General features: G+C 32.4%; 1 protein-coding gene across 10 annotated transcripts in view; it reads right to left on the bottom strand.

The window, feature by feature from the left end:
• The window catches only part of DCAF6 (DDB1 and CUL4 associated factor 6), a 162891-nt gene that overhangs the window by 93841 nt on the left and 56277 nt on the right, over positions 1-12773 (bottom strand). For all 10 annotated transcript variants that reach the window (XM_036852894.1, XM_036852880.1, XM_036852944.1 and 7 more), the window contains exon 5: positions 881-994. In XM_036852894.1, coding sequence (XP_036708789.1) covers positions 881-994 — 114 coding nt within the window. The remainder of the gene's footprint in view (positions 1-880; positions 995-12773) is intronic.

The following is a 12773-nucleotide window of genomic DNA, read 5'->3' as shown; positions in this document are numbered from 1 at the left end:
CACTTGCCGCAACTAGAGAAAGCCCTCACACAGAAACTAAGACCCAACACAGTCATAAATAAATAAATAAATAAATAAAAAGAACGTGAATTTCTTAAAAAAAAAAAAAAAAAAAATAATCTTTTCTCCACCTAAAGCATGTTAACAACAGTAACTGGTTTAATTAGCAAACACTCAACCTGATTACTAGTAACTTTTTTTTTGTAACTATCAGTAAAAATGTATTTAGCAATACTTTCTTACTTCATTTACTACTCTAAACTGATCCGAGACAAAAGCTACTGTCTCTAAATAACATTTAGGGTTAGTTGCCTGGGGCCTTACACTGACTGATTTCTCAGGTCTTTTTCAAGTTTAAAATACTATTTTAAAAAATACAAAATTGATAGTGAAGCTCTATCTTTAGAGAAGTGAGCTAAATATGAATGAACATATTGATAAAATGGTATCTAACTGTCGAAAACAAAAGATAGCATATAAATAAATCTTGGTTTAAAGGACAAGGTAAAAATAAAAGGAAGGCACTAAACTTCTACATGCTTTTATCACTGCTATTGGTAAGCCAAAATTGCCTCCATAAATACATGGAATATACTGATAAATACTTCAAGTTTTTATAATGCTATGGTATATACTGAACAATTATATAAATTTTTACAAATATATTTGAACTGTACAATTTAAGTATACATTCCTTAACTTCACTATTAACATTTTAATTAAGAAACTTTTTTGATTATAAAAATATACTTATTGAAAATTTTATAAAATAAAAAATTCTTAATTTATCCATAAGCTCATAACTCAGAGATAACTTACTACCCAATTTTAAGTATAATCTTAATTTTTTTCATCATTTGTACAGAAACTTGATTCTTACATCTTTGCAATCTTCTTTTGTGCAACTAGTTTTGATGCGTGTATCAAACCACCTAACAGTTCCATCTTCACCACAAGAGAGAAAAGTATACGGGTCATTAGGTACAGTCATAATCTGAAGATGAAAACAAAAGTACAGGTAATGTTAGTGAACATTTAAACAGATGACTTTGAAAAACATTACTGCTATACCATAAAATGATTATGGCAAAAGCAACTAAGAACCATTTATTTTAATTATTTATGACTTACCCGTATCATAATACAAAACAGTGCTATGTATGTAGAAATATGCAAGAGGTAACTGTTGAATTAATGTGACTCATTACTTTGAAGTTTGACATTAATGTACCTTCAGACAGAAAGCTCTTTAAATTATAAACTCCTAACAACTTGACAAGAAAAATCCTACCCTTGGAAGCTTGTTCAAACTTTGAATAGCCAAATTTTTGTTTTCTGGATGTGAATTTACACTTGTATTAGAAACACACTGTAAAATTTTACTCTCTGATAATGTTTATAAAAACTATGTGATGCTGAATTAAGCATTTAAACTGACCTCTCAAAAATTTTTTGAGCAATGGTAATGGTTCTATAACAATGTAAAAGTACTAAATGTCACAAACAGTACAGTTAAAAATGGTTTGAATAGCAAATGTTATATTAGGTGTATTTTACAAAAATTAAATTTTTTAAAGAAATGAAACATTTTAGATTATTCCTGTATCCACTTCTGGTTTAGCAATAATACTGTAAGTTGAGGCCCTCTGTGAACCCTCCTGTCCAACATATTCCTCCCCTTCTCTGTCCTTAGAAGTAGAAACTGCCAAAATTGGGTATTTAGCATTCTCACATAGGTTTTTATGTACCCATAAACAATGGAAGGTATATTCCTATGTTTTAAAACTCTGTATACATGAAAAGGTGCTCAGATTCATTAGTGATCAACTAAACACAAATTATAATCCTAAGTAAATATCACTACACATCACCAGAATGACCAAAATGAAAGGGACTAGATTAATATCACGTCAATGAGGAAATGGAGCAACTAGGGCTTTCACACATCGTTGATGGGGCTGTAAAATGGTACCATCACTTTGAAAAACCATGTGTCAGTATCTACTAAAGCTGGTCATATGCCTCTTCCATGACCCAGCAATTCCACTACAAATAAATGTATGCATAAAGGCACCTAAAGATGTGTACCAGAAAGTTCATAGCAGCACGATTCATATTAGCTAAATACTTGAAACAACCCAAATGGCCAGTAAGAGAATAAGAACAGAAATTGTGATTTACTCTTAAAATACTAAAGCAATAAAAATAAAGAAATACATTGTTCTCAAATTATGTAAAACCAGTGATTAAAAATAAGATTTCTTGCCAGAAATTAGTGGAGTAACATCTTTAAAGTAGTAAAAGAGAAAAAAAAAACAACTGTCAAACTAGAATTCTATACCCACAGAAATATCTTTCTAAAACAAAAATAAACTAGACTTTTTCAGAAATAAGAAAGCTGAAAGATTATTCAGTAGCACAGAAGTCAGCAAAGGATGCCTCTTACATAACTATGACCCATTATTTTTGTAAATAAGAGTTTGAATGAAACTCAGCCACATCCAATCATTTACATATTATCCAAGTCTGCTTTCCTGACACAATGGCATATTTGAGTAGTTGTGACAAAGATTATATGGCACACAAAGCCTGAAATATTTACTATTTGGCATTTTACAGGATAATTTTCCAAACCTCTACATTAACAGACCAGCACAATATAAATACATCTTTTAAAATCCTTCATGTAAAAGGAAAATAATACCTGTCATAATCTGGATCTATGAAAAGGAATTTAAGATTGGAAATAATAAATATGTAAGTAAACATAATATAATTTTTACTTTGTTTTCAAATCTTTTAAAGATAATTGACTATTAAAGGAAGAATATTAACAATGTATTAAGGAAACTATAAAACATATAAGAATAAAATGTAGGAAAAAAATACCCAAAATTCCAGGAGAAGAAAAATGAAACTACAGTGTTATAAGATTCTTATACTATATTTGAAGTGGTACCATATTACTTGATGGTACACTGTGATAAAGTTTATGATGTATACTATAAACCCTAAAGCATACACTAAAACAACCACAACAAAAAAAAAGTTATAGCTAATAAATCAACAAAGGAGGTAAAGTGGAATCACAAAAATACTCAGTTCTTACAAAAAACAGAAGAAGGGGAAAAAATTGATGCAACAGGAACAGAGGGAAAACAAGGAGCAAGACACAAAATTTAAATTCAGCTACCTACATATCAATAATCACATTAATTGTAAATGATATAAACAGCCCAATTAAATAAAAAGCAGATGTTGCTAGATTGGATAAAAAAGCAAAACCCAACTATAAATTACCTATAAGAATCTAACTTTAAATATAAAGACACAGATAGCTAGACTAAAAGTAAAAGGACAGAAGAAAGAGATACCACAATAACTCTAACAATGAGAAAGCTAGATTTGCTATATAAATAGCAAATTTCAAAGCAAAGAGTATTAATGGGGATAAAAAGAGTCATTTTACAATGATAAATGGGTCAATCCATGAATAGAAACATCAAAATCCTGAATGTTTATGTACCTAAAAACAGATCTTTGAAATATATGAAGCAGTAATTGACAGAACTGAGTGGAGAAACAGACAGTCCAAAAATATTAGATTTCAACACATCTGTTTCAATAATTGATAGAACAAGTAATCAGAAAATCAGTAAGAATATAGAAGAATTGAACATGGTTATCAGCCACCTTGACATAACTGATATTTATGGAACACTCCACAAACAAAAGAATAAGCAGTTTTTAAAGTGCATAAGATAAATTTACCAATAGACTATGTTCTGGGACACAAAACCAGTCTCATTAAAATTAAAAGGATTCAAGTCATACAAAGTACATATTCTGACTGAGATGGATTTAACTAGAAAATAATCATTGTAAATCAGTCCATACAAAAACAGTTACACAAATGATTAACATAGCTTCAACTGCAATTAAGCCCAAGCTGGAAAACAACTCAAATATTCAAATATATCCAAATATTTGGAAACTAAATGACATGTTTCTCAATAAATGATGAATCAAAGAAGAAATCACAATGGAAACTAGAAAATATATTTACTAATTTACTAATAGAAGAGAAATGGAAGTTCAGCATATCAAAATTAGTGAAATTTACCTAAAGGAATACTCAGTGGAAATTTTATTTTACTGACTGCCTGTATTAGAAAGGATAAAGGTCTCAAATCAGTAACTTCAGCCTCTACTTCAAGAAACTAGAAGAAAGAGAGCAATGAGACTCACCATAGTAAACAGATGAAAGGAAAAAATGGAGATCAAAAATAGAAAAAGAAAACAAGAAAATAGAGAAAATCATGGAAACCAAAGTTTGTTCTTAGAGATGATCATTAAAATTGATGAAATCTCTACTCAGACTGCTAAGAATAATAAAGAGAGAGAGAGAGAATACAAACTACCAATATCAAGAGTGACAGAGGTGACATCACTATAGATTCTACAGATGTTAAAAGGATAGTAAGGAAGTACTGTGAACAACTTACACCAACAAATTCAGCAGTATAGATGAAACAGGTTCCTTGAAAAGGATAAAATACCAAAGCTCATTAAAGCAGAAAGATATAACCTGAATCACCAAATATTCATTTTAAGAAATAAATATGCAGTTATAAACATCCTACAAAGAAAACTCTAGGACCAGATGGCTTTATTGGTGAATGCTCCCAAACATATAAGAAACAAATATTACCACTTCTACACAAACTCCTTCAGAAAATTGAAGAGGACAAACTTTGCAATAGGGCAGCATTATGCTAACAACAAACCCAAAGACAGTGCAAGAAAACAAAGCTAAAGATCATCTCTCATGAACATGTCTGCAAAAAAAAAAAAGAAAAAGTCCTTAACAAAATGAATACAACAACACAGAAAGAGGATAATATATCAATATATGACCAGGTGAGGTTTATGTCTGGAATGTTAAATTGGTTTTAACATTTGAAAAATAAATGTAATTCACCATGTTAAGAAACTAAAAGATCCAATTAAAGATGTTTAAGAAAAAAAAAGAGTGGAATGCACATTGATCTCAAGTCCATGTGAAATGTTTTTCAAGATGGACTGTAGTTACACAGAGCAAAACAATTCTCAATAAATATTAAATGTTTAAAATCATAAAAATATCTTTTCTACTATAAAAAAAAGAAACTAGGGCTTCCCTGGTGGCGCAGTGGTTGAGAATCTGCCTGCCAATGCAGGGGACACGGGTTCGAGCCCTGGTCTGGGAAGATCCCACATGCCGCGGAGCAGCTGGGCCCGTGAGCCACAACTACTGAGCCTGCGCGTCTGGAGCCTGTGCTCCGCAACGGGAGGGGCCGCGATAGTGAAAGGCCCGCGCACCGCGATGAAGAGCGGTCCCCGCACCGCGATGAAGAGTGGCCCCCACTTGCCGCAACTAGAGAAAGCCCTCGCACAGAAACGAAGACCCAACACAGACAAAAATAAATAAATAAGTTAATTAGTTTAATAAATAAATAAATTTAAAAAATTAAAAATTAAAAATTAAAAATTAAAAAATTTAAAAAGGAAACTAAAAGAAAAGCAATACAATCCTTTCAAAAAATGAAAAAATGCAGAGAAAACACGTGACAAAATCCAATATCCAGTCCTGGTAAGTGTAAGAATATGAACAGAAAGGAATTAACTCAACCTGCTAAAAAAGCATTATTGAAATATACCATACCTACTGTCATAGTTAATAGTGAAAGATCAAAGATCAAAACAAGGGAAGGATGTTTAGTCTTACCACTTTTATTCAATATTAGACTGAAGGTTCTAATAAGGGTGATAAGATAAGAAAAAGAAATAAAAGGAGTCCAGATGGGAAAAGAAGAAAAAGTGTCTCTATATTCACAGATGACATAATCATCTAAGGAGAAAATTCTATGTAATCTTTTGGTAAAAAGTTACTAGAGCTAATAAGTGAGTGTAGCAAAACTGCAGAATACAAGATCAATATATAAAAATCAACTGCATGTGAAAATACTAGCAACAAAACCATCAGAAATTGAAATTTTAAAGATAATACCATTTACAATAACATTAAAAAATATGAAATATTTAAGGGTGTCTTAAGACACACAAACTGAAAATTATAAAACATTGCCAAGTAAAATTAAAGTCCTAGATAAGGGAAATATACTGCAATCATGGATTGGAAGATTTAATAATTGTTGTCAATTCTCCCTAAATTGATATATAGATTCAAATAAATCCCAGGAGGAATTTTGGTAAAAATTGACAATTATCAAATCCATGTGGAAATACAAAAGACCTAAAATACCTTAAACATTTTGAAAAAGAAGAAGAAAGGACTTATACTACCTGGTTTTAAGAGTTCATGTTAAGCTATAGTAATAAAGACAGTGTGGTACAAGCATAATCATAAATCACTGGAAGAGAAAAGATACTGACCAGAAATAGGTGAAAACAGATGTGGTCAAATGACTTATGATCATGATGCAAAAAAAGTTCAGTGGAGAAAAACAATGTTGGAAAACCAGATATCCATATGCAAAAAAATGAACATAAAGCAGTATCTCATACTTTATGAAAAAATTAACACAAAATGGATCATCGATCCAAATGCAAAACATAAAAGTATAAAACTTTTAGGAGAAAATCATTGTGACATTTGGTTAAACAAAGATTTTTAGACACAACATTGGTTCCCCTCCCAAAATAATAAATTTGATAAAATGGGCTTCTTTAAAATTAAAGAACTTCTTTTTGAAAGACACTGTAAAGAAAATGAAAAGACTAGCCATCAACTCAGAGAAAAAAATTGAGTCACATACCTGAAAAATACACAGAACATACTTTTTAAAACCCTCAAAATTCAACAATAAAAAATGAAACAATGGGCAAAAGATTAAACAGACAATTCACCGAAGAAGGCACATGAAGAAACAGGAAAACATGGCTCAAACAAAGGAACAAAGTAAATCTCCAGAAACTGACCCTAATAAAAGGGAGATATATGAATTACCTAAAAAAGAATTGAAAGCAATGGTCATAAAGAAATTCAATGCACTACAAGAGACTACAAATAGCTAAACAAAATCGGGAAAACAATGCATAAACAAAACAAGAATATTACCAATGAGAAAGAAACCAGAAAAATGAGCGAAACAGAAATTATGCAGCTGAAAAATATAGTAACTAAATTTAAAAATTCACTAGAGGAGGATCAACAGTAGGCTCAATCAAGCAGAAAAAAGAATCAGCAAAGTCAAAGATAAGCCATTTGAAATCATCTAGTCAGAGGAACAAAGAAAAGGAATGAAGTGAAAAAAGCCTAAGGGACTTATAGGATATCACCAAGATGACCAATATTCCCATTATAGATGTTCCAGATGGAGAAAGGGGAGTGGGTAGAGAGCTTATCTGAAAAAAATGGCCAAAATTTACCAAATCTGAGAAAGAAAATGAACATCCAGATTCGAGACTCAGAGGACTCCGACTAGGATGGGCCCAAAGAGGCTCAAATCAAGACATACTATAAACAACTAGTCAAAAGTGAGTTAATCTTGAAAGCAGCAAGAGAAACGTGAATCATTACATACAAGGAAGCTCCCATTAGATCAGTGGATTTCTCAACAGAAACATTACCAGCCAGAGGGAAGTGGGATAATACATTCAAAGTGCTGAAAGAAAAAACCTGCAAACCAAGAATACCATATATCCACCAAAACTGTCCTTTAAAACTGAAGGAGAAATAAAGACCTTCCCAGATAAAGAAAAACTAAGAAAGGTTATCACCACAAAGACCTGCCTTACAAGAACTGCTAAAGGAAGTCCTTCAAGTTGAAACAAAAGAAGCTAGACAGCAACACACAGCATATAAAAATATAAAGATTGTGGTAAAGGTAAATATACAGACAAATACAAAAATCTGTAATACTGTAATGGTGGTGCATAAATCACTTTTGAGTATAGAATTTAAGAAATAAAAGGATTAAAAATTATTATAACACTACGTTAATGACTACAAAATATAAAAAGACATAGTTTGTGACACTGAACAAAGTGGGGCAAGGATGTAAAGGAATAGAATTTTTGTATGTGATTAAGTTAAGTTGTTATCAGTTCAAGATAGATTGTTATAACTATGTTTTATGTAATCCTCATGGTAAACACAATGAAAAAAACCTATAAAAGATGCCAAAAGAAAACAAGAAAGGAATTAAAGCATGCCATTATGAAAGAAAAAAGAAAATCAATAAAACACAATGGAAAGCAGCAAGAGAGGAAAAGAGTGACCAAGTATTTGCAGGACACACAGAAAAAAATTTTTTAATGGCAATAGTGAGTAGTTCCCTATAAGTAACTACTTTAAATGTAAATGGTACAGTACTAAGTGGGAAGTTTATAGTAATAAATACCTACATTAAAAAAGAAGAAACATCTCAAATCAACAACCTAACTTTACACCTCAAAGAACTAAAAAAAGAACAACAAATTAAAGCTAAAGTTAATAGACAAAGGAAATAATAAAGATTAGAGCAGATATAAAGGATATGAAAAATAGAAAAAAGTATCAATGAAATTAAGTTCTTCTCAAAAGAGTATCAAAATCAACAAACCCTCACCTGGACTAACAAGAAAAAAAAGCAAAATGACTCAGCAAAAATCAGAAATGAAAGAGGAGACATTACAACTTATACCACAGAAATAAAAAGGATCCTAAGAGACTACTATGAATACAACAACAGATGGAGTGACCTAGAAGAAATGAATAAATTTTTAGAAATATACAACTTACCAAGACTAAATAATAGATTAGATAGATAGATAGATAGAGATAAACTGAACAAAGCTACACTACAGTAAGGAGGCTGAATCAGTAACCAAAAACATCCAAAGAAAGGAAAGCCCAGAACCAGATGGCTTGACAACACCAGCTACATTAAAAAATTTACATCAATCCTCTCAAATTCTTCCAAAATACTGAAGAGGAGGGAACACTTGCAAACTTATTCTATGAAAACAGCTTTACCATGATACGAAAATCAGACAAAGAAACTAAAAGAAAGTAAGACTACAAACCTGTATTCCTGATGAATACTGATATAAAAATCCTCAGCAAAATGCTAAAAAGAAAAAAAAAATCCAAAACAATAACACACTAATAGCCCAAGTCAGATTTACTTCTGAAATGCAAGGATGGTTCAACATACACAAATCAATCAAAAGTAATTCATCTCATTATCAAAATGAAGGACAAAAACCATATGATCATCTCAACTAATACAGAAAAAGCATTTGACAAAATACAACACACTTTCATGATAAAAAACACTCAACAAACTAGGAATGGAAGGAAATTACCTCAACATAATAAAGGCCATATATGAGAAGCTCATAGCTAATATATTCAATGGTGAAAAACCAAAAGCTTTCCCTCTAAGATCAAGAACAAGGCAAAGATACCCACTCTCGTCACTTCTATTCAATATAGTATTAGAAGTTCAAGCATCAAGGCAAGAAAAAAGAAATAAAAGGCATCAAAATTGGAAAGGAAGAAGTAAAAAAACCTGATCTTATACATAGAAAACTCTAAAGTTTCTGCAACAAAACTATTAGAATAAATGAATATAGCAAAGTTGCAGTTACAAAATCAACACTTAAAAATCAGCTGTGTTTATATACAGTAACAATGAACAATCTGAAAATGAAATTAAGAAAACAACCCATTTACAATAGCATCAAAAAAATAAAATACTTGGGAATAAACTTATTCAAGGAGGTGAAAGATCTGTACACTGAAAACTACAAAACACTGCTGAAAGAAATTATAGAAGACACAAATAAATGGAAAGACATTCTGTGTTCATGGACTGGAAGACTGAATATTGTTAAAATGTCCATATAATCCAATGTGACCTATGTTTAATGCAATTTCTATCAAAATTCCAAGGACATTTTTACAGAATCAAAAAAAACCCCCTAAAATTCATATGGAATCTCAAAGGACACAAAACAGCCAAAACAATCTTCAGAAAGCAAAACAAAGCTGGAGGCCTCACACTTGCTGATTTCAAAGTGTACTACAAAGCTACTACATTTAAAACATTATGACAGACCTACAGACCAATGGAACAGAGTAGAGAACCCAGGAATAAATAAACCCTCACATATGTGGTCAAATGATCTTTGAGAAAGGTGCCAAGGCTACACAATAGGGAAAGAATAGTCCCTTCAACAAATGGTGTTGGGAAAACTGCATATTCACATGTAAAAGAAGGAAGTTGGACCCTTATTTATGCCACATACAAAAATTAAAATGTAATAAAGACATTTTAATATAATACTTAAAACTATAAAACTTCTAGAAAAACAACCCTGGGGAAACACTTCATGACTTTAGATTTGGCAATGATTTCTTGGATATGACACCAAAAGCTCAGGCAACAAAAGTGAAAACAGATAATATCAAACTTAAAAACTTCTACACAGCAAAGGAAACAATCATCAGAGTGAAAAGAGAATCAACAGATTGGGAGAAAATGCACACTGCATCTTATAAGGGATTAATAGCCAAAATATATAAAGAGGGACTTCCCTGGTGGTCCAGTGGTTAAGAATCCATCTTGCAATGCAGGGGACGCGGGTTCGATCTCTGGTCAGGGAACTAAGATCCCACATGCCACGGGGTAACTAAGCCCACACGCCGAAACTAATAAGCCCACACGCTCTGGAGCCCGCGTGCTACAGCTAAAGAGCCCGCGCGATGCAACTACAGAGCCCACGCGCCACAACTACAGACCCCACGCACTCTGGAGCCCGCACGCCACAACTAGAGAGCCCGTGTGCTGCAACTAATGAACCTGTGCTCTCTGGAGCCCACGCACCACAATCAGAGAAAAGCCCATGCACCACAATGAGGAACCTTCGTGCCCAATGAAAGATCCCACATGCTGCAACTAAGACCAGACCCAGACACAGCTACATAAATAACATATATATATGTGTGTGTGTGTATATATGTGTGTGTGTGTGTGTGTGTATATATATATATATATATATATATATATATATATATAGAACCCCTTCAACAACAAAGCAATCCAATTAAAAAATGGGCAAAGTACTTGAATAGACATTTTTCCAAAGATATACAAATGACCAACATACACAAAAAGAGCTAACTCAACATCACTAATTATTAAGGAAGCAAATAAAAACCTCATTTAGCTATCTCCTCACACGTTAGAATGGCCACTATTTTTTAAAAAACAGAAAATAACAAGTGTTGACAAGGATGTGGAGAAATTGCAACCTCTGTGCACTTTTATCGGGAATGGAAAATGGTACAGCTGCTATGGAAAAAAGTATGGAAGTTCCTCGAAAACTAAAAATAGAATAATCATATGATCCAGCAATCCCACTTCTGTGTATATGTATCTAAAAGAATTGAAAACAGAACCTTGAAGAGATATTTGTACACTCCTGTGTTAATAACAGCATTATTCACAACAGCTAAGAGGTGGAAGCATCCCAAATGATCATTGATGGGTAAACAGGTAAAGAAAATATGGTATATACATACAGTGGAATACTATTAAGCCTTAACAAAGAAAGAAATCCTGTCATATGCTACAATACAGATGAACCTTGAGGACACTGTGCTAACTAAAATAAGCCAGTCACAAAATGACAATTTCTGTAGGATTCTACTTCTGTGAGGTATCTAAACTAATCAAACTCTTAGAAACAGAAAGTAGAATGGTAGTTGCCAGATGCTGGGATAAGGGGGAAGAGGAAAACTGTTCAATGGACGCAGAGTTTTAGTTTTAAACAAAAAACTATATTCCAATCACAGTGTATATGTATTCAGCAAAAAAACATCTTTGGCAAAAGGTTATATACTGTTAAAATGTCCTTGTATAGGCTGCCTCTTTTGCTTGTATGCTGTTTGCGATTCTGATTTAATTTTCTAAGAAGTAAATTATGTTTATACAAAAAAAATCCATAGGGGAGAAAAAAATAGACTCCTACTTCATATTATCAGAAAAATCAAATCCAGGTGAATTATAAGATCTAAATGGAAAAGACAAAACAATAAACTTTCTAAAGGAGAAAACAGAAGAATGCCTCCATAACCTTCATAGAAGATTTTTTTTTACATCTTTATTAGAGTATAATTGCTTTATGGTGTGTTAGTTTCTGCTTTATAACAAAGTGAATCAGTTATACATATACATATCTCCCCATATCTCCTCCCTTGCATCTCCCTCCCTCCCACCCTCCCTATCCCACCCCTCTAGGTGGTCACAAAGAACCGAGCTGATCTCCCTGTGCTATGCGGATGAAGAAAAGATTTTTTGAGCAGGATGCAGAAAGCACTAACAATAAAGGAAAAGACCAATACATTAGACAACACTGAGAACTTCTGTTCATCCAAAGACACCATCAGGAGGGTGAAAATACAACCACAGAGTGGAAGAGATAGCATCATATGCAGAAGGTACAAGAAATTCCTATAAATCAACAATAATAATGAAATAAAATGGACAACCCAACAGAAAGATTAGGAAAGAAATCTGAATAGGCACTTGACAAGACAGTATATCCAAATAACCAATAAACATATGAAGAGATGCTAAACCTCAGAAGTATCAACAGAAAAAGGCATTTTAAACCACGAGAACCTGTGAAAATTAGAGATTAACAATACCAATTGTTGGCAAAGATGAGGGGCAATAGGAATTCCTATATGCCATTGGTGGGCACGAAAGCTGTTACACTCT

Source organism: Balaenoptera musculus, chromosome 1 (genome assembly GCF_009873245.2).
Source record: "Balaenoptera musculus isolate JJ_BM4_2016_0621 chromosome 1, mBalMus1.pri.v3, whole genome shotgun sequence".
Classification (NCBI taxonomy): domain Eukaryota; kingdom Metazoa; phylum Chordata; class Mammalia; order Artiodactyla; family Balaenopteridae; genus Balaenoptera; species Balaenoptera musculus.
The sequence above is the reverse complement of the archived record's forward strand: the minus strand, read 5'-3'. Positions and strand labels throughout refer to the sequence as shown.